At 39.0% G+C, this 22737-nt stretch overlaps 1 protein-coding gene and 1 long non-coding RNA gene across 2 annotated transcripts in view; one reads left to right on the top strand and one right to left on the bottom strand.

Annotated features, from left to right (window-relative positions):
• Positions 1–3818: 3818 nt before the first annotated feature.
• The window catches only part of LOC145470288 (uncharacterized), a 59795-nt gene continuing 40876 nt past the window's right edge, over positions 3819–22737 (bottom strand). Inside the window, exon 3 of the long non-coding RNA XR_014042466.1 lies at positions 3819–4485. This is a non-coding gene — a long non-coding RNA (uncharacterized LOC145470288). The remainder of the gene's footprint in view (positions 4486–22737) is intronic.
• Positions 13073–22420, top strand: LOC145470285 (protein Wnt-10a-like). The gene is made up of 4 exons (XM_081454117.1): positions 13073–13913; positions 14016–14284; positions 15426–15688; positions 20989–22420. Exons 1-4 carry the CDS (start codon positions 13837–13839, stop codon positions 21463–21465), a joined length of 1086 nt encoding a protein of 361 aa, XP_081310243.1. The 5' UTR covers positions 13073–13836; the 3' UTR covers positions 21466–22420.

Genomic DNA, 22737 nt, shown 5'->3' with positions numbered 1-22737 from the left:
CATAATTCATAATTCATAATTCATAATTCATAATTCATAATTCATAATTCATAATTCATAATTCATAATTCATAATTCATAATTCATAATTCATAATTCATAATTCATAATTCATAATTCATAATTCATAATTCATAATTCATAATTCATAATTCATAATTCATAATTCATAATTCATAATTCATAATTCATAATTCATAATTCATAATTCATAATTCATAATTCATAATTCATAATTCATAATTCATAATTCATAATTCATAATTCATAATTCATAATTCATAATTCATAATTCATAATTCATAATTCATAATTCATAATTCATAATTCATAATTCATAATTCATAATTCATAATTCATAATTCATAATTCATAATTCATAATTCATAATTCATAATTCATAATTCATAATTTACCACTGACACAATTCAGTCCCAGCCCGTACCTCTCAATACTACCGTCAAATAAGATACCGATGCTAAGTTCTGTTTGTTATTTTAAATTTACTGTTAATGAAATCTGACCGAAAGTTTTAGTTTTTTAAATTGTAACACGCGTAGTTACATAATATCTAAAACGATATAAGCGCCTGCGCTATTTACCCTTGCACTGATTTCTAACGTTTTATTTACTAGTAAGCAGAAATAACACAAAAACTTAACGCAAGCAAAACAAGTTTAAATTAAACTTCATAAGCATCATATTCCAAAATCGCCCTCGAACAAGTGATAAGGCATCCTTCGCTTTGTTGAAATTGATGTGACAGCTGATACTCGACCGGTATAGTTCAACTGATGTTCCCATACTCGCGGCTAATATCGATCTTTATCCAACAATGACTCTTTCAGAGTGTGGTGCAACCCGAACTGATATAGACCCTATTCATAAATGACTGCTAGGTAAAAATTATTTTGTAAGTATCAAAATTAGCCCAACGAACTTAGTTTTTGAGTTGATAATGCAAAAGAATTTTTACCCTCAAACGAGGTTATTTGGGCTAATTGAGATGCACACAAAATAATTTTTAATTGGCAGCCATTTATGAATGGGTCTGTAGTTCAAGCCGAGAAATACTGGCTTGTGAGATACTTGTGAAATACTTGTGAGATACAGGCTTATGAAAGCGTGTGCGGTGCAACCCGCAACGAATTTTAAGCCAATAAATGTGGGCTTGTGAAAGCGTATTAGCTTCGGTGCAAACCGCACAAGCCAAGATGGCTTGCGTGAGCAATACAATTCCTGAATTGCCGAGAAAACCTGCTCAGCAACACCTGATTGAAATAACAAAGAATAATCTCGTTAGCCTTTCTCGAGGACAGTGATGTTAATTTCGAATAGCAAAACAGCACTACACAGTAATTGAAAAATGGAAAATAACTTACCTTGAGAACTGCAATCAAATCAGACAAAAAGTGGGCCAAAGAATCGAAAAAAGTTCTCTGACAACGAAATATGACTACAGACGAACTAAAAATGCAGCAAAGGCCGCCCTTACTCGAAAACAATCGCGCGAAATATTAGTACCCAGTCTATCTCTCAGATTACTCATGCTCACAAAGATCTGTCACGTGACATCACGCCTTAAACCCACAAAATAGTCGCCGGCTATTTAACAATTATTCCATGAAACCGCGTTGGATATGAAGTGATAAATAACCAACGAGCGCGTAGCGCGAGTTGGTTATGATCACTTCATATCCAACAAGGTCGAATGGAATAATTGTTTTAGTATATTCTTAATCGGGTTTTTGCCGCCGATTTTTATTTCAACAATTTTACAGAGCGGAAAATTTTTAAACTTGGCGCACTGTTTTCCATATAAGGTAAAACTCCGACTAATGGCTCATAGTCGGAGTTTTTGAGCCAATCAGAGAGCTAGAAATGCAATAGTCGGAGCTGAGAATATACTAAATGGAATTATGTAATAGCGGAGCTCCGGCGAACCGAAGGGCCGCCAAGCGGAGCCTCATACGCATATAGGAAAGAAAAGGAAACCCATGAATTGATTTTCTCATGGTTATCATGGCTAGCGATATTACTCGTGGGCGCGTACGCACGACGGCGGAGTCGCGCAACATCAAGTGGCGGCAGGAGCCATAATCGAGGACGGAGACCGTAAGTCTCGGGATTCGCGCGCACCTATGATATGGGACAATTTTTCTATTTTTAGAACAAATTGCGCCATCCTGACGTCATATATCCGCGCGGATTCACGCACATGTCAGGGGCTCTCGCGTGGATGTTGTCACGTTGCGTGATCAAATGGTGAGAGTTGAGAGATTCTCTTGCGTATTTTTCACAGCGATGGCAGGGAATAAGGCAGGGAATACGAACCAGGGCGCTTATATGTGGTTTTATGCTCTGAGTTAACGGAAAAGGTGGGTTTTTCAGGGTCGAAAACAAGACTTCAATCTCGCGCTGGGAATGAATAATAAGATCTGCTCACGCTAGTTGTAAGCTTACGCGTATGCTTAAGAATATGGCAAGAAAACTCTCTACTCTGGTATCGAGTTAATTTGTGAGTTTCTCAGACAATGTTTAATCATAACCAAAACCTGTTTTGATGGTTTCTTATTGTCTCTGCTTGTTTGGTGAGTTTGCAAAGGTTTTTGAAAGGAAAGTCTGACGCGTACAATTAGCTCATTTGCATAGTGCAGCTCGTGCACTTTCAAGTCCGAGTCGGTGTTTTCAATTGTCAACAAATCTTGACAAAGATTTCTTTCGTTATCTTTTGTGTTGAGATGCTGCAACAAATTTCACGAATGCAAAAAAGGCTACTAACATCATGTGTGTTTCTTCAACATAAGCATAGTGAAGTTTTACACTGCGGAAATGAAAATAGACAAGGAGTTTTGATAACTCGATCAGCAAAATCGAAATCGTTATTCCAAGTTGATTAAAGAAAGCGTCATCGTAACTTTGCTGATTGTTTCTGCTCTATTCACATATTTTCAGCTTAGCTTTCAATATGTTCTCAAACATTTATCAATCTTAAACATATTTAAAAACTATAGAGCTATTGTTTGAGTTCGATGTACGCTTTCACACGAAAGTGCGGCGGAAATACAATTTGTCATGTTTACTGACTGTACAAAACACGCATCGGCGGGCACTCTCATTCATCGACAACAGAGAATTTACTGGATTTTTACACGAATAAAACTGAGCAGTATCTACGGACGTAAAGTCATTAAGCCTCGATGAAACATCAAGCGTTGCTTACAGTTCAAGCGAAACTCAAACTAGCAATTATTGTGTTTTACTTTTCGGTCGCGATAGACTGACAAATTCCTCGCAAGCGTGTGGCAAGAGGAGCTATGAAACTATGAAGTCCTGGAGCTCTGCTATATCTAAATATATCCAGCTTGTTTTTTGCTGTGTAATGGAAAAGCTGTTAATCTTCAACATATGTGAAATTTAAAGTGGAGTAATGTACAGCTCATGTAAAAGAAGCATCAGTCGGAACACAACTTGGTCAGCGATATATATAAGCTTACAGCGGAACATACCTAAATTCGACACTGTCTTACTTCACTCAAACTGGAGCAGCTTACGACGAAAATACTTAAGCAAAATTCCAACAGACGTAAACGCGTTGAGTTGTGGGGCAAAAACATGAAACATTTCGGGAATTTCGGACGCCATTTCCCCCGCGCGACATCCACAAAAATCCTCGCAGCATGTACGGGCGTGTGCCGCGGGTGATGGCGCAATTTGTTCTAAAAATAGAATTATTGTCCCATATCATGGGGACAACCCCAATACTTGAAATGGCGCGCGCTTACGGTCTCCGTCCTCGATTATGGCTCCTGGTGGCGGCCATACCCTCGGTTTGTAGCGTCCCTCTTTGATATTGGACATCCATGTTATGGTCAATTGACACCAATCAAAACAAGGTATCCGCTGACCAGTATCAAGTGACCATATCGTGGGCTCAAGTTTAGAACTCATCGAGGTCACGTGTTTTTTTGAAGTTGACTGCTGACCAAGTGCTGGTTTTCGATTGGATCGCGTGCTCATGCCAAGTTAACTTGTTGAAAACGGGGCTGGGTTGTTCCGAAGCCGGTTAACGCTAACCCAGGATTAAAAGTTAACCGAATTATAACTTTATCTTCTATACAAATGTTTTTCGCCGCTTTATTTTGTGTATATTGTGATTGTTAAAACTCAAAACAAAAGGCCAAACAATATACAGAAAACCTCACCGCAAAGTTACAAAACTCAAATCAAAATTCTACTTTATCCTGGGTTAGCTTAATCGGGCTCTGAACAACCCGGCTCAGGAGCTACGCTTTTAGGCTGAATTAAATCTATGTATTATATCGCATAATCCCACAACAAAGTTAAGTTCATGCCTGTTACCTTAATTTTCTACTTTCAGCCTTGCAGAACCACGAGCCTTTCGCTTTGATCGTGCATAACCAGTGTGATTTCCTTGGGAACAATGCTAGCTTTACTGTAATCTTTTGTTGCCCTGATGTAATCCTGCAGTGGCAAGATATTTGCAGAAGAGCAAGTGTCAATTTGAAATGTTACTAATGCTGAACCATTCAAAGTGAGCGAAACAAGAGCGTGATCTTCCCCACTACTACTATGAATGTAGAAGACTTCTTCTTGTTCAACCATGTGAACTTTCATGCATCTTCAGACTTGCTTCGACACGTGACTTCAAAATGGCCTTCTTTGCCGAACTTACATTTCTGACCCGAAGCTAGCTGGACACAATTTCCTTTCAGATGCATTTGCACCACCACAAAACAAACACTCTTTAATCTTGGGAGAGTCCTTGCTGGGAGGTTTGCGACGCCAACTTTTCCCGCGCTTGGGTTTCGACTTTTGCCCCACTGCATTAGATCTCTGTCGCTCGCGAGTGAGTAACTTGAATTGCTTTGATAGTTTCGATGGTTTAATTTAGGTTGAGGTCTCGCTTTCCAAGAAGCATTTCACAAACTCTGTCGTCCTTTACACCAAGAATTAGCCGGTCGCGAACGAGAGATTTATTTGACAGTTGCTCACGTTTGAAGAAAATATATCTTTCTCAGGTTTCGTTAAGTGCAGGAACACAACTCTCCTCTAACTTTTCCATAGCCTTGTCAATTTTTAGAGCGTCCAACGAATTTTCCCATTGAAATCAATAATAAACCAAAGCTGCAATTGTCGACCTCCCGGTGACTCCTCACAATTTAAATTCTAAGCCCTTGAGCCGAAGGAAATAGCGGTTGTGCTGTCTAACTTGGACTCTACCAAGAGCACAGGTCACGACCTAATACCACTTAAGATCTTAAAGGTAGCGAGCAGGGAGCTTTCTCACCACTGCATTGAATCTTGCGATTGGCCATTGCAATGGAAGAAAGGTGATTGGGTACCAGTGTTTTAACAAAGACAATAAACAAGATATCAAGAATTTTAGACCTGTCACAGTACTAACAGTGATAGGGAAGGTCTTTGAGCAGTTACTGAGCAAACAGCTGACATCATTTATTGACCCTATGTTAAGCAACAACCTAACCGCATATCGAAAGAATCAGAGCTGTGAAACTTCCCTTATTGGATCGGTAGAAAGATGGAAACAGGTTGTTGATAACAGGAACGTTGTCGGAGTCTTGCCCACTGATATGTCAAGGGCATTTGATTCGCTGCACGCTCCCTTACTAATCAACAAACTGAGAGCATACGGTTTCTCTAACGACTCACTAGCCCTAATGCGATCATATTTCACAAATAGGAAAAACAGGGTTAGGATCAGTCAAGAAACAACAAGTGATCGGTACGCTACCGCGAGAGGATGTCCCCAGGGATCGGCCTTCGGACCTCTTCTTTGGAATGTTTTCCAAAACGATCTACACCTCGCCACTGATGAAAACAGGTTATTTATGTATGCGGATGACCACCAACTGTTTTCAGTGGCGAAGACAACTAACGAAGCGGAAAGCATTTTAACTGAGGAAGGAAACAGCATCTCTGAGTGGTACAACTGACAACAACTTTTTACAAGGAAATTTTTCAAAGTATCAGGTGATGAGTCTGGGCCCGAGGAACTGTCATAAGGATTTACACATTGTTATTAATGACACTGTAATTGATCAGAAACCAGAGATAACGTTCTTAGGGGTTACCTTAGACGATCAACTATCATTTTCGAGTCATGTAAGCAATGTTTGTAGAAAAGCCTCCTGTCAAACTGGTGTTCTTCTGAGATTACGTAACTTCATTCCGATATGAACTACATTACACGTTGTCAAATTTGCTATACTACCTCATCTCACATACTGTCAGACTGTCTGGCATTTTTGTCGTTCTTCTGATGCCAGAAAACTAGAACGAATTCAGGAACGAGCACCACGAGCTGTTTATTGTGACAATAAATCGACGTATGAGGAACTCTTGCAAAGAGCGAAACAACCAATACTTCATACGCAACGATTGCAAGCCATTGCAATCATAATGTATAGAGTCAAAAATGGTCTGGCGCCTCCTTACATTGCGGAATTATTTGTTGTTACCAATTCTCAGTATCACCTTAGAAATTCTGATTTCACCATACCCAGATTTCGGACTGTTGCTCATGGCAAACATAACCTGACTTATTTAAGACCTGTCATTTGGTCCAAACTCGACAAATCTATTCGATCTTCTGAATCATTGCACACTTTAAAAAAGCGCATCAAACTGGTTGATTTCACGGGCCTGCTGGACAGTACTTGTGAAGACTGTTCTTTATGTAACAACTAACACTTGATCTTACTGCATGACTCATTGTTTGTTTTATGTATATATTTTAAAACACTCACATACGTACATGTATTTCATATTTTATTAATTATTAGATAAGTAATCGTAGTTAGGTGTCCCCAATTAGTATACATTGTATGCTAGCGACTTCGACACGTTAATAAAGTTCTTATCTTATCTTTAAAGGCTTTGTACATGTTCATTCCTTCTTTGCCGATCACATTTAACAACGAAGCCACCCGAACTTCCTGTGCTTTCTAGTAAATGCCAGCTTCTAACTCGTAAAACTTCCATTCACGAAGAAAAGAATCCCAATTTTCTCCTTGATGCAAACGGTCGGAAAGATTCAACGCCAAGGTAATTTTCGGAACGCAAACTATAGATTTCGTTGAACCTACCAATAACGAACAAAGTGTTGGACTTGAAGACTTCTAAGCTGGAAAGTAATCCTTGATAATTTGGCCTAAATCCCGCTGTGACACCATGGTACGAGAAACGTAAGGACACCGAGCACAAACACAATTCGACAACGTTTATGGCGGCGAGCAAAGGCCACGATCTGATTAGAAAACAACAAGTCACGTGATACAGAAATACATGCTAATTTATTCACTATCAAAATAATCTGGTGTTGTTAGAAATGATTTCTTTTCAGAAGATATTTAAAACAGTCGCACAGAAGTTTGCAATACGATGTAAATAATCTTGCTACAAAATTGTCCGCTTGTTACTCGAACTTCTGGTGGATTGCCTCTTATCTGTTTGTTTCACGTAGGAACAAGCTTAGTGACTGCTCAAAGACATAAATACCCATGGTTTGGCCGATCAAAAGATAAGGTGCCTGCCCCTGGCAAACAATCAGCGATCCCAAGTAGCCTTAAGGAACGAAATTTTATCCGGGGAGAGACATTATGGAAACGGGTGAACCGCTAGGGAGACGATGAAGACCGCTGACTACTGAGCCGTCTGCCAATCGTGCGTGGCGAGCCAAAACAATGTAAATTTATGGACACCTATACATTGTAAGAATAAAACTTAAAAGATGTTGGCAATAACAGATTTAAGAGAAGCCTTGCAACCTAAGCTACCGCTGTTGTAACGTCCTATTATGAGCTGAATAAAGTGAGTCATACCGTTCATAAGAAGCTGTTACATGACATAGTAAATGGTCTGAACCCAGGAGTATCAGTAGTTCGTATAGTGTGATCGTCCGGGTGAGGGTAGTTCTGAAAAGAACTGTTGTTGGTGACAATACCCTCATCCTGAAGATCGTAACTGATAGTTTCGTCAATGGTAAGACCTTTTTTGAAGTCGTTGTAGAAGCCATTGAGAAGTTTTAGACTTAATCAAATTGTAATAGGTCACAGATGTCGGTTATTGCTAGAAAAGGGGTCCATAGCTGAGTTTAGAACGGGAGTGGTCCAACAAGTTTAATGGGGACTGGAATCTTTCGTGCAGCAGAGAGGATCCGCATAGTGATTTAAATTACCCTTTGGATCAACTTTTCTCTAACGACGAATAGTTTCCGAACAGTAACACCTAAACATGATAGGGTGGCCTGGCCAGCCGAAATATTGTTTTAAATATACTACGTTGTACCAGCCTTACAGTACTCCGGCTTTGACTAATCAGCGTTCAGTTACTTCTCAAGTTTGGCTGATCAGATCTCCTGTGAGATCCAACGTTCAAACCAGCAGAATCTTCGCTGACGGCTTTGTAGTTTGTATAGTTTATTAAACTTGAACTTACAGCTAGAAGATTGCCTTTTAAATTTTCTCCACAGTTCAGAAAAAAGCGCTGAAATGAGCAATGACACGAGATAACAGTGTCACTGAGGATGAACAACGGTTACTTTCGAGATACTTTGATACATGAGTAATATAAAGCGATTAGGGATAAGCTTCAGTCTTGCAAATTTCCCACTGGGCGTTAACCTTAATAAGGAAATGAAACTACAGGAGGTAAAAGCAAAATATTTGACCTTGGTAGGATTTGAAAGAACTTGTTGTTGTGCCGACTGACTTACGAGGACAGACGGGAACAAGACGTGGATACTCTCACAGGCATTCAACAAAACTAACGACCAACAGCAACAACAATAACAATTATCTTTACTGGTTCACAAACAAAGCTACATCGAAGATATTAACTACGTTAGAAGTTACTTCTTTGGCAAACGAAAATGTACTGAGATATTAATATAATGAGGAATATCACCCCAGAGATCTATAGCCTGATGGAGAACTCTTGTTTTCCAATGTTAGTACGAAGACCTGGTTTACATAAATTTTGCTCCCAATGCATACCTTGTGTTATGTGTGTGCCGGCTCGGGTATATTGGAAAGGGTTTTCAAACAGGCTTGCATGGTAGATGCCCTTTGTACCACAAATGCGTAAACTTAAGAGCCTGGAAACGGTAAAAATTATTTGCTGATAGGACATCAACAAGATTTAAGAAAGGGAAAGCACTTTCTGTGTAAGGTCCAGACTGCAAAAAAACCACTAATCTTAGCTTAGGACCGTATTTCAACCTTTCCAAGTGCGTTTTGACCACCGATATCAGAACACCATATACGAGTGAGAATTAGAACTAGAAGGTATGCAAGTATAATTAAGATCGTATTTCCCAGGATGTTAAAGTCACTTACTGTATTCCGGGTTTTGCTAGTGCACAAATAAACTTTTTTTTTACGAATCTTTTTTTCCTGAGGAATTTTGGACGTACGAAGCAAGAAGGCGACGTCCGGCCATGTTCCATGTGAACAAATGCCCTCGAAACGGAAAACTGGCAACAAGTGAATCGGGGACATAATGAGTTGCTTAGAGAAAAGTTGCAGAAAGATCTATTTAATTTCATATTTTGTCATCGTGTAGTAGGTGTTTATGGCTATAGTCAATCACGCTCCAAGCTAGAGAATGAACGTGGCTCACTAAACCAATTTGCACCGGCCTTCGTCGAGTGGACTCAGACACTACAAACTCGGTCACAGGGACAATTCAATGTTCTCTTACATACACGATGAGGCGAGTTCGATTAGTTTTTTTACGGAGCTTAGACCTACACCAGGCCGGCATTACGTTCGCATTGCTAGTTGTCCTATAGGGATCTCTAGCCTCGCCAGGCTGCTAATTTCCAACTTTGTGTCAAGTTACCCCAAGAATTTCTTGGTACCTATTACTTGAAAGAGGCACTCATTGCGAACAGTGTTATGTTACCGAACATAACGTGAGGAAAATAGCTTAAGCTCTAATATCCTTGATCAGCAATTCAACTGACCTTTGAGGTATCGACCAAAATTTATCTTCGCATTAAAGGTTTAGAACTGCTTCCCTTTCAAGTGGCTTCTATTGCCGCCAGCTTAGGTCTTCAGCAGACCGACTTCTCATTTTGATTTCTGTTGTATAGAAGTAGCACGTCGTAACACATATCGATAAAACAAACCTTAGCCAACCATAACCCGAACGTGCTGTAAAATATGAAGTTTTAATCAACTGTGGATTCGCGTGACCATATAACGCGTACTTTGAAACAAGATCTATGCAATGGTTTGCACCAAAAATTATGCAATGGTTTGATTTCTTGTTGAATTTCATCAGCAACAGCTTAATTAGACGCGTTAGTGAAAAACACTTGGCAAAAGCAAAAACTTTCACGCTAGAATGTTAGTTGAAAACAGGCATGTGTTCTCGGCCATTGAATTTAACTGGCTAAAATGTTGCAATAAGTATAACTTATACAGAATACACGCATTCATGCAAAAGTCAAAAAGATAAGAAGATTATCAGGACTGCAAGTGATTTTAACTAGAGAGAGTTGACTGAAAAGGCTGCTAATTGAATTATTTGATCGGATCCCTTTTTAACTTGCCGCTTTTACACAACTATACCGTTAAGATGTCACCTGTTCTTGGAGATTTTATACCATGGGTCTACTTTCGAGTGACATTGTCTGGACAATGATTTAATTTAAACTGAAGTACTCACTTGTTGCAATCAGTGGTGTGTTTTTGCACTTTTGGTAAAGTTTTTGCAGTCTATTGTTTCCGGCAACGGGGATAGAGCGTTCTTTTGTGTTTGCTCCGAGACTTTGGCATAATTTACCCTTAGCTTTGCGCAGATTGAATTCGACTGATAGTTTTCAGAGGGCCTTTAAGATCTATCTTTTTCAGAATTTGTGAATAGCCGTTCTTTGTTTTGTAAGTAAGGCCATTTTAGTTATTTTAGGGTATTATTTTTACTTTGGTTATTTTTTACTTATTTGTATTTTTTTTCTAAGTTAGTCATCGCCATGAACTTAGAATATTATTATTATTATTATTATTATTATTATCATCATTATTATTATTATGATTGTTATTATTATATTTCTTAAACGTGATTTCCTTGAAGGACTGAAACTTCATTCTGTAGGTCCCAATCTCATGCGCCATCATACACCCCCCGGGATTTCAAGGCCTTCTTGACTTTTCAATTAATAAACGTTTGTCTATTACTCACAAAATTCGGTTTTCCCTCCCTGTAATTTCTACTTCCTTCTCGGGGGAGTTTCATTGCATTGGACTTTCAATTTGGCGCCAAAACAGGGCAACTGAAATCGGGGACTCGTCAAGCATGTGTCGTCAGGCAATAGTTGTTCCATCCGTCACAAAATGTCTTGTTCCTTGCAAATTTTAGCGCAAAATTCTCAGCTTAATCCCGGTTTTTATTTTTGTTACGAAGAACAAAAACTTCTAGCAGTGACGTGCCGGTTGGATAGTCAAATTGACGTCCGCTTTTTTACCGTCTGTCCTGTTTTAATCACGAATATTTTAAAATACCGTTTGACTGCATTTGTGCTGCGGGCGCAGCCTTCCTATGCAAGGTGTGAGGAAAACTTAATCCAACATGACTAATGAGTCTTCTTTTACAACTGGCTTCTGCTCGCTTCGATCTAGGGTGATGTCATAATTTATATTTTGCCCAACTGCTTTCAACCCATGAAGATGCAAGTCCTTCAGAACACGTTTCAAATTTAGTGACTTTGCTTTAAACCTGCATCAAATAATAGATCCTATTCATAAATGGCTGCCAATTTTAAATTCTTTTGTATGTATTTAAATTAGCCCAAATAACCTCTTTTGAAAGTAAAAATTCTTTTGAATTATCGACTCAAAAACGAGGTTAGTTGGGCTAATTTTAATACTTACAAAATAATTTTTAATTGGCAGCCATTTATGAATAGGGTCTATTGTTTAATATAAAAAAAAATCAGTCTATCATTTTATCATGCTTATAACGTTTGTCATAGTGCATCGATTGTTTATGCAATTGCCGAAATACCCGAAGCAAAAGACAGCCCTATTTTACTGCAGTTGTTCATATAGACATTTACAAAGATCGATCAGGAGGCTAATGTGATGAATTACACAGATTGGATAAGTAAAACCGGTAGTAGTTCCCTTGACCTTATGTGACTGTAAAGCAATTCACTCCAAGAAGTTTTCTTGAGTGGCCAAAACCAACGTTATATGATATTGGTAATTACTGGAGAGCTTTTGAACCTGGAAAAAATATAAACTCAAGGAACAATCGCTGGAATCTCGTTTAAGTACTTTATAAGTGTTTACCGCGTTGGTCGAAGACAAAATTGTCGCCCACGTCTTGAGGTGAGAAGGGGTTACGACATAACGCACGTAGAAAGAATCTCTTTGGAGGTTTGCTTGTTTGCTCCTTTTCTGTGTAAAATACCTGTCAATTCCATCTAATACATCAACTTAGGCTTTAAAAGTTACAATTGTTACACGATCAAATGTAGTCGCTTAAGTTCCCGTGACCCACAACTTGGTACTTTTCAACAAGTTTGAGGAAAAAAAAAATAGGCTGTCATTGAAGCTTTCATTGCATAGACTCTTCAATGACATTACTAAACCGTGATTGGGCCCTCGAGAACAATAGCCATAGATCGGGTTCAAGAACTTTAAAGGTCAATAATAATGAAACCAAGCTTTACAGACGAAAAAATGTGAAAGATGGATTTTTAGTTCAAATTTAGAAGACGTCTGTCACTTAGCCACGTGGAAAACTGGCTTATATGTTTAGGTACTAGCTTAAATTGTTGAAATCCAATAACAAATTGGTAGAGAACAACGTTAACTTGCGTCATAAAAAGCCAGTAACACGATTATAACCGCTGCAAGTGCTTACAACGAATTTAACTTCTTTACTTCGTCATGGAGGCTATGTACTTTTAATGGATATAACACGCCAGACAATCCCGCTATATCCCGTTATATTAATCCATGAATAAACTTTAAAAAAAAGCAAACAGAAATAATAATAGAAATAAAATAAGCAAGTCTGATTATCTCTGACGCAAGCGAGTTTATTAATAGATTAACGGGATTTATTTCATTTAATATGTTTTAACTGGAGATCGAGAACCCTGCTAATTGAATTAGCTGATCGGACTCTTTTTAGCTACTGAACACTGTGTTGTTTCTGTTGATAACAGATATCTCATGACGTATTTATTCCACGGGTCCTCCCCCACAGACTTTGCTTGTGCCTCGTAATGTTTATGTCTGTGTATTAGTGACGCTCCATGTTCGTCATCGTGGCAGCTTTTCGGACAAAACAACATTCTTAGTATCATAATATGCGGGGCAAAATACGAAAATCTGAATGAATGTACTTAGAGACGGTTGGACAAGACGGTCGTCTCCCCGCAAGTTCATTGAACAAGGGTAATTAATTTGGTGTCCTATTCCTTGTCTATCATCAAGGGAAAGCGACCTCACTCATTCAAATGCGTGCCAAAAGAGACCATATTACCTGACTGATGAACGATCGTTGATGTACTCCCGACGTAATGATTCGCTTGTGCCACGCGCAATGATCGTCGTTGCAGCACGAGCCTTTGAAATGTCACTCACAAGGTTGGCGGTCTGTTAGTAATGAGCTGAAATTGGATTTCCAAATTTGCTGCACCTTTGGATCATTATTCCAGCCGCAGGGGTCCTCTTCTGAAACACGACATACATAAGTAGCTCGACAGCAAGCTCCAAGATACCGTAGTGAGCAATCAATTAAGACATTTCCTTTGCCGTCCCGTTTGCCTGAGTAACGATGCATCTCTCACTTCGAGCAAGAATAGCGTCGGCTTGCGTCTTACTCTGCATGCAAGTACTATCGAGTGATACAAGGTAGGTTCCCTTTTGCTCATTTGACACTCCAGTTGTTCAGATACCGATATATTTATATATGATTGAGCTGATCAATGAAACCCGGCCACGCCGGCTCGTTAGACTTTCAGGGTACGATATCTTTACATCTGGTCTTCCGCTGGAGGTGGATCCAATACTGAACTTAAACACTGTCTGCAAGAATACTCCTTCTTTGAACAAAGAGCAACTGGAACTTTGTAAAACACATGCCGATGTTGTAGCCAGCGCATTGCAAGGCGCTCAGATGGCTGTGCATGATTGTAAGAAACAGTTTGTGTACAACAGATGGAACTGTTCCTCGCTGGAATCCAAGAATCGCAACCCACTGACAAGTCCTCTGTTAGCAAGAGGTGAGTAGGCAATCACGCAAGATCCCTTGGCCATAATGTTAGTTCTCTCTCTCTCGACTTCCTCTCTCTCTTTTCTCGGAGCTGAATATTTAAACAGAACCTCTTTGTCGACCCTTAGATCAACAGAAAAGCAGTAGAAGAGTATATCTCAAGCTGGAACCTTTAACATCAATTTTATATAGCAATCATCAAAATAAAAGTAAATAAGAGAGACTGTTAAGTGACGGGACGCCATTACTTCTTTGCATATGACCTTTGTCTTGTAACTAGGATTTAATCGTTTGCTCTAGTTCTCTGTGGCTTCGCCGTGAGAATTTCCTAGAATTTGCGCGGCTCTTAATTGAAAGAAAGAAACATTGTAAACAAACAGGTTCGTCAGCTATTTTAAAAAAGGCGAAAATAAGCTCGTCAGAAAAATCCATTAACGTTTATTATTATAATGGCTTCCTCAAAAGTACGAGGTCTACATAGTTTACGAGCTCTTTTAAATGTAAACATCCAGTACAAGAATTGACCAGACATAAGTAGCTTACTCCGCTGCGACACATGTAAACTTTCACCAATCTCATCCGATTGACTTAAATTCAGATTGTATGGTTCATTGTTTAAGTGCAATGAAATGTCCTCTCGAAACTTTAAATTCCTCTTAAAATGGAAGCAGGAAACCGACCTTGATACTCATCAGGAGAGTCTTAATCCGTTCCATTAGAAATTTATCGGTTTCGTGTAAAACGACTGAAGAAGCCGAACGGAATGACAAGAAGGTATCCAAAACACGAAGGGATTTCTTCGGTGGGCATATTTTCTTCCTCACAAAACCTCTTGCTCTTCTTCGATTATTGCAGTCAATTTTTAGTACAACAACATATACTAAGCAATGAGTCGTAATGAGTCACACATGTTAAAAACATTGGACAAGTCAGAGCTTTGTAAACAGCTGCTTTACTTTCGATTATGTCCTATGCATTCAGATGGTTTGAGACACATTGTTTTAGTTTTTGTACACAATACTCTTTCTTAATCTTAGCCCAAATCTTCACCTGCCACATATCTGACCATTTCCGGTTTTTCGTTACAACCGTGATCACGGCAAACCGAAATCGTGCCTTAATACCTGGTGTTATAATTTATCAACTTGCAGGATTTAGAGAGACCGCCTTTGTGCATGCCATTATTTCTGCGGGAATGACACAAGCAATTGCAACAGCGTGCCGCATGGGTAAACTAGGAACATGTGGATGCGACCCCTCGGTGACTGGAGAGGGACCAGGATATAGCTGGGGAGGATGCAGTGACAACATCGGCTACGGTGCAGAGTTTGCAGCCCAGTTCATGGATTCTCGAGAAAAAGGAACTGATATAAAATCCCTGATGAACTTACATAACAACCGAGCTGGTCGTATGGTAGGTATCATACAATATCTAACTGTACTCGGTGACTGTAGAAGAGAGACACTCACTCGGTCAAAGTAGGAACTTTGACAATTCCAATAAATAATTTGTAGCTATCAAAATACCACTTAATAAAAGAAAAAACAACAACATTACTTGCAAGTACTACTCGACAGTAATGATTTGAATGGTACACAGTAGAATTTTATCATTTCACAATTCAGTGTTTGAACGACATAACTCAGTGCAAGTTTTAACTCGAGGGGAAGAATGGACTTTTGTTGATTATTTCTCTTATCATTTTGTCAGTTTAGCATTACCTTTCCATTAGCGCCGTCTGCGAGGTGGTTTTGATTAAATCCTTCAACGTATCGTCTAAAGATTATAGATTGGTCAGAAATGGATGCCTAGCAATTCAACATTGCACGCAGGGTCATAGATTTGACACGATTGTATTTGTATCATATGTTAAAGAACAATGCCACATTTCATAAGGCACGGAACCCAATTAACCAGGTGTAAAATTGTAATTTAAATCGAAAAAATTGCCAAAATATACTTCTTAGATAATGCAGAGGTTTTGTCCTTCTCACTTCCCTTACTGCCCAATTGGGCGAATATTGATGTTTGGACGTGAACTGATAATTGGATTTCCACACCTCTTCCTTGGCGCGGGAACATCATTTCGTCTTTTTTTGAGTCTCACTTACGACGTCTTACTTTGTTTCAAAAATAAATCCTTTAAAATATCAAATCAGGTCATTCAGTTATTAACACATTCCTTTCAATTCGAGTCGCAACTATAATGGAATGAATCCATGATTGAATAGTTAATTAATCTTCGTACGAAAGGAAGTCGTTAAATAAATTCCTGTCATAGTGTTTGTTTGCGTCAAAGTGACTCAAATTGTTAAGGGAGGTACACCCACAAAGAACAACACAACCATCAACTAGAATTTTGCGTTAGTGGTGGAAATTTGCAAAATGGTCTTCTTCTCGTGATTCTTGTTCGATGCGCAGTCTGTCATTTAAGTAGAAGGTCTTTGAGCTCCTTGACATCAAGATAGTTCATTTCCTGTGCGGAATTTTACTTGTTTTGAAACGTCATTCGATCAAGACTTCCTACTTTATGATTATCCCTAACTTTAACACCAACCGACGGAGATCAATAAATCAGTAAGTATATTACAGCCTGGATAATTGGCTAATTTAGAAAGGGCATGAAAGAGCAGAGATAGCCCCACTGAGTTTGTCTCAGCTAGTTTAAATAGGTCTTTAAAGACGTCTGAGTATTCGTGCCTGTTGAATTCTGCACATGTTATGTCAATTTATGAAGTTCAAAGGGGCATCTCTCTAAACAGCAGGCAAATTCCTATCTAATTAGAACCAGAAATATAGGATAACTAGCAGAATTTTCCCAGCAGAAGAATGTTCGACAAAATTGTCAGTTTAACAAGGAGACATTGGCGGGCCACTTAAACACGAACCGTTGCGCATTGCATTCATAAAAATGCTAGTCGAATTTTTGAGGGGGCTCTGTATTATGGGAAGTCCTAAGCCTAGACCCGACATCATTTCAAGTTGCTTTGCATCAGGTTAGTAGAATTGGGGCAAGATTAAGCTAGTCTTATCAACAAACATGTGAAAAAGCAACCCATTTGTAAATCTAATTAGCACACATGGCTTGCCTTGCCTAAGGAGTGCTTTGTCTGTCCATTGAGCTTATCCACTGAGAAACAAACACAGATGTCGAGACCTAGTCGGGACTTTGTAATGTATCACACGATTTGAGCCAAATGACGACTTAACATAACAGTAGAATGAAATATTACATTTGACACATGAAATGGAAGGGCTGATGTCCACTTTCCCAGATGTGCCGAAAAAGATACTGGCTGTTATCGCGCCACTCCCGTATGAAAAGAGAAACTTTAATCGATTTACTACATGGAAGAAAGGGTTCACATGAATCGTTTGCCTAATTTTTTAGTAGTTTTTACCAACTAGCAACATTGCTTGAAACGTTCATCGATAATAACTTTAGAAGTAATAATTGTAGAGGTTTTTCCGTTGCAAATATGCCGGTTTAACTCCAACCGACGGAATAAGATGAAAAAAAAAAATGCAACTAAGATACGGGATGTCCAATAGATGGTCCAGATTGTCAAAAAAGATTACAAAGATTATCAATTCATGCTTGTCTCTGGGTAAAATGAGAAATTAATGTACTGTTAATGCTAGGTAGGTAGGCATGTGCTTAAACCCAGACGGTGGATTCTGGACGATAGACGATGGACGATGGACGATGGACGATGGACGATGGACGATATCTCTGACATTCATTTATTTGTCGATGTTAAACTATTGAACAGCGAAAATTCGTGCCCTCCCCCCTCCCCTCCCCCGAGCAAAAATATAACTTATTAAGACTGGACAAATTATCGCGAAGTTCTGATCGCGGATTTTTCGTCACGCAATGTCGCGCATTCATTTATTTCTCTCAGCCAAAGTACATAAACATGAATAAATTTTCCACACAATCTTTTGCTTTTGTCACGCGATGTCACCATGGAGTTTTCAAATACTTGCAATAAAAACTTTCAGAGCTGGCGAAAATGAAATTGAAACACGTAAGGAAAGGAAGGGCGAAATGGTAATGGAAAGCACCGATAATCCTGGCAGACCGCTTGTGGAAAGCTTGACCAAAACAGCTTAAAAACTAAGGTGAGACTGCTTATTTCCCCCTCCGCCCCCACCCCACGACAACTCATGCAAAAACATATCACGTGCTTGCCGTATGGGCTACGATTCTCCTGCGTCATTTCTGCGTGCAGTCTGGAATAATTCATGTGAAAAAGCAATCGATTGCGGGACGAAAGAAAAAGATTGTGTGACAAATTTATATTTTGTTGTCAAAATTTAATAAATGAATAACTGACATTGCGTGACATAAAATCCGCGGTCAAAATTTGTCCAGTCAAAATTAGTTTGTTTTTTTTTTTCTTGGTGGGGAGCGGAGCGGGCACGATTTTTCGCTGTGCACTATTTCAAAATTCCATGGTGACATCGCGTGATAAAAGAAGGAATGCGTGAAATTGCGTGACGAACGATTCGCAATCACAACTTTGTCCTCGAATTTTCGCTGTTCAATATTTTAACATCGCGTGACAAAAGCAAAAGATTGTGTGACAATTTTATACTTTGTCTGAGAGAAATAAATGAATGTCAGAGATATTGTCCATCGTCCATCGTCCATCGTCCATCGTCCATCGTCCATCGTCTATCGTCTATCGTCCAGAGTCCACCGTCTGGGTTTTAGCACATGCCGGTAGGTAGGTAGATGCGATTTTATCTCTAAATGGATATTCCACGTTTTTTGATTGTTAACTCTTTGGCTAGGTCATTTGATCCATAAGGGATATTGAACGTTTAAGTCTGTGGATAAATTCAGTCCAATTCTGTGAGCGACACTCATTTTGCAGTACTTTAATTTTATGACGTATTATCTATTATGCTGTGCAAGGGCATTTCTAAGTCTGTGGATAAAACTCCTGGTTGAGACCATTCAAATAAACGTTATTGAAGCGTACTTTGATAAAGAACTGTTTATTACGCTATGCAAGATGGTTCTAACTTTTAAGTCGGTACCCTAATGCGTGGCCATTCAAGTGAAAGCTATTGAGCAGTGGTTTCATGACTGTTTATTACGCTGTATAAAGTGGTTCATTTTGAAGTCTGTGGATAAGTCCCTGGTGTGTGACCATTCAAATGAAAGCTATTGAGCAGTACTTTCATATGGTAAATACGTACACTCGAGGGGTGAAATAAGTACTAAATACAGAAAAAGCTCAATAATCGCCTAAAGCAGCTTGGCTAAGCACCTTTTAAGACTAGTAGTCGTTAACGCGAATTAGCATTAGTTAGCTTTTAGCCTTTTTAAGTCAAAAGGATGTATGGAACTTATGCTTAAGACTCTTTTTTGACCGAGACTGTTCGGCTTTCCGATCAGAAGATAAATACGGACGGCACAGTTAAAACGGATTTTGCAGTTTCATAAAAACAAAAATATGGGCAGTAGAAACTGCCAATCTATGTACATTGAAGCTTAAAATACTTAATATCCCTAAATGAATGTGTTAAGCAGAAATGAAAACATCCTTTTGGGATAATTCTAGTGATAATCAGGAAAAAAATAATGCTCTAATGAAAGTTCAACGTCTGCCCTTTTCCGGGACTTTTTTTTATCTACATATTTCGCGATTTTGGTCCTTCACCTCAACCGACCTCTATAACCTTCGCAACCGTTTATGAGGAGACAAGTCACACACGTTTAGAAAGGTTAATGTGATCGCAATGTCAATATTTCGTTGTTTCAGTGGCGTTTGATTGAAGGCCAGAGGGGCTAAAGTTATCGTACGCACGTAATTTAATGATACGAACATTGCATCAGTCGCATTGTGTTTCACCAAGCTCCACTCAAGTAGCTGCATGTTATTTGATCTCTTAACATTTTTCAGTGCATTCTACTGATACTTGAATTCATTTAAAGGAAATAAAGAACTGCTAAATACGGCGGTTGTGCCTATTCATTGGGTAGGCTCTCTCGAGTTCAAACACCCTCTAGTTCTCGAGTTGTCTGCCATTTAGTTTCAGTAGTTTTCACGCTAAAAAAACTTGACTTTCGTTACCGAAGATACATCTTGTTATCTATTTTGACCCATGGCTTGGCGAATACGCACAAGATAAAGTAGGATTATAGAATTCTTCAGATTTCTTGAAATCCCCTAATATTTCTAGATAAAATCGTTATCGGGCTTAAAAGAATCATCAGCCACTCCATCTCATCTCGTAATTCAGTAAAATTAAAATTGCGCTTTGAATCTCATGAAATGAATTCTACGCGGTTAAACTCGATTAGCACGCATTCCAAATTTGAGTATTGTGGGAGAAGTAGAAGCGGAGGCATTTTGGAAATTCTTGTTTCGCCCGCTTGAAAGAGGTGTTGGTTGGGTGTTGAGTATTGTAGCTCTTACAAGACAGTATCATCATCAATAGAAACCTAACCACTTGAGTTTTGGAAGGGAGACTCCACTCCATCTGGGCTAGGGCGACCCCATATGAAAGCTGTTCCTAACGAATCAATTTCACTTCATAGAAATCTCGAGCTCATAATCTAATTGTTAATTATAACACGGTAATCCCGTGTTTGGTACGAGCGACCGGTTCTTTAATTGAAATTGACATCGCTGTACTGAAATAGTTTACTTTTATACTCGATTTTGTGGCTAAACGAGTGATTAATTCATTTTCAGGCAGTATTTGACCGTAGGAAGACCAGGTGTAAATGTATGGGAGTCTCCGGTTCTTGTAGTTTGAAAACCTGCTGGAAGACTGTTGCAGAATTCAGCGAGGTGGGGACCATTCTCAAAGAGAGATATGACTATGCCACACAGATTCGAGTCAGCAACCGAAACCGCGGCAAACTACGACCCCTTCAGCGAAAAACAAAGGCAATCAAACGCGACGAGTTTGAGAGAGACCTGGTCTACTTTGAAGACTCTCCGACGTACTGTGAGAAAGACAGCACTCTTGGCGTCCCAGGAACTAAAGAAAGAGTGTGCAAGGTTGATTCGTTGGGATCAGACAACTGTAACACTCTCTGCTGCGAACGAGGCTACAACACCGTGCACAGGACAATCACAAGGAGGTGCCGGTGCCACTTTAACTGGTGTTGTTATGTCTTGTGTGACGAGTGTGTGGAGAATGCGTGGGTAACGATCTGCAAATGATAACGCAATGCCCAGCTACACACGAATTCTCGTCCTCAGTGCTGGTTTCTATTTGTATTTATCACCGTATTGTTTGGAAGAATTCCTTGACATATCAAAACAGCAGTCTTAAGATGAAGAGGTCAAGAGTTACTTCTTGTCACGATGCATATGCGAAATACTGGACAATTGGTAGAACACTCTTAACGCCTGCAACAGCCTCCTCGATCATATATGCATCTGTGCATATTCTACGTTGCTGAGCTTGTGAGGTGTCCCAAGAAGCCTGAGTTATCTCTCTTTGCATTGTTCATTTTTAGACCACAGGTTGAAAGGATCGAGTCAAATCACGAGGCCTTAAAGAGAACAGAAGATTTGACAACTAAAACCTTTCCGCGTTTTTCACCTCCCAAACTTTAGTTATAAAGATTAAAGGGAGAGTTTTTATTCTTGTAAAAGTTCTTCTTGTAGAAGCTCCAAGTTTAGGTTAAGTTGCCTTTCATTTTACAAGCATGACAGCCAGGGAACCTGGCTCACTCAGTTTAATATAAATTTCGAGAATTTTGTCCTTATCAATAAGGGTTAAGAATTTAGTGATAAGATGATCTTTTTTCGTTGATGATTTTCTATAATCTCATTACCTGTGTGCTTGACGACGTATTGACATGTAAGGAGAAATAAGATGTTCATCACTCTTGATAAAAGAATCAGTGAAATCATTAACATAACTTTTGACTAACGTCCAATCTCTTTCTCATTCCCAAAATAGTTCAGCAAGTAGAATAATTTTATGTTGTTCTTCAAAGTAAGTTGAAATATTCCTTGTGTTTCAATTGTTACTTTTTAATCTTCCAGAGCATTTATTGCTGGAGAAAATATTCCGAGCAACAAGAAAACTGAACAAATTTCAGTCTTCAAAGAATAGGGTTCAAACCTATGACACGAGTCCGCGATACTGATCTGCGGACTCGTCGACAGTCATATGTCACCGGATATAAGTCAGAATGTAATGTAATATGTTCTTTAGAACCATAACAATGATACCTACGGTAGATATAATCAAGTCGTATATTTTAAACAAAGAATTGAACTTACACGATGACATAGAGAGTGGCGACACAGAGTGCAGACTGCTGACATGTAAACTTACATTTTCGAAAAGTAGCTGCAAAGCAGCTGAACTCAGAGTGTGAAAATCAGCCATGAATATAAAAAATTAACGATCCCTCAGAAGTAGCGGTAATAGTTGTTAATAAACACAGCAAATAAAAAGAGATACACTAATTATATAAC

This window comes from Orbicella franksi, chromosome 15 (assembly GCF_964199315.1).
Source record: "Orbicella franksi chromosome 15, jaOrbFran1.1, whole genome shotgun sequence".
Lineage (NCBI taxonomy): Eukaryota > Metazoa > Cnidaria > Anthozoa > Scleractinia > Merulinidae > Orbicella > Orbicella franksi.
This window is presented reverse-complemented; position numbering and strand designations above follow the sequence as displayed.

Coding starts and splice junctions, on each gene's coding strand:
- LOC145470285 (XM_081454117.1), top strand. CDS start 13,837: ATGCATCTCTCACTTCGAGCAAGAATAGCGTCGGCTTGCGTCTTACTC. Junction 13,914..14,015: donor GTACTATCGAGTGATACAAG/GTAGGTTCCCTT, acceptor CCGGCTCGTTAG/ACTTTCAGGGTACGATATCT. Junction 14,285..15,425: donor AAGTCCTCTGTTAGCAAGAG/GTGAGTAGGCAA, acceptor ATCAACTTGCAG/GATTTAGAGAGACCGCCTTT.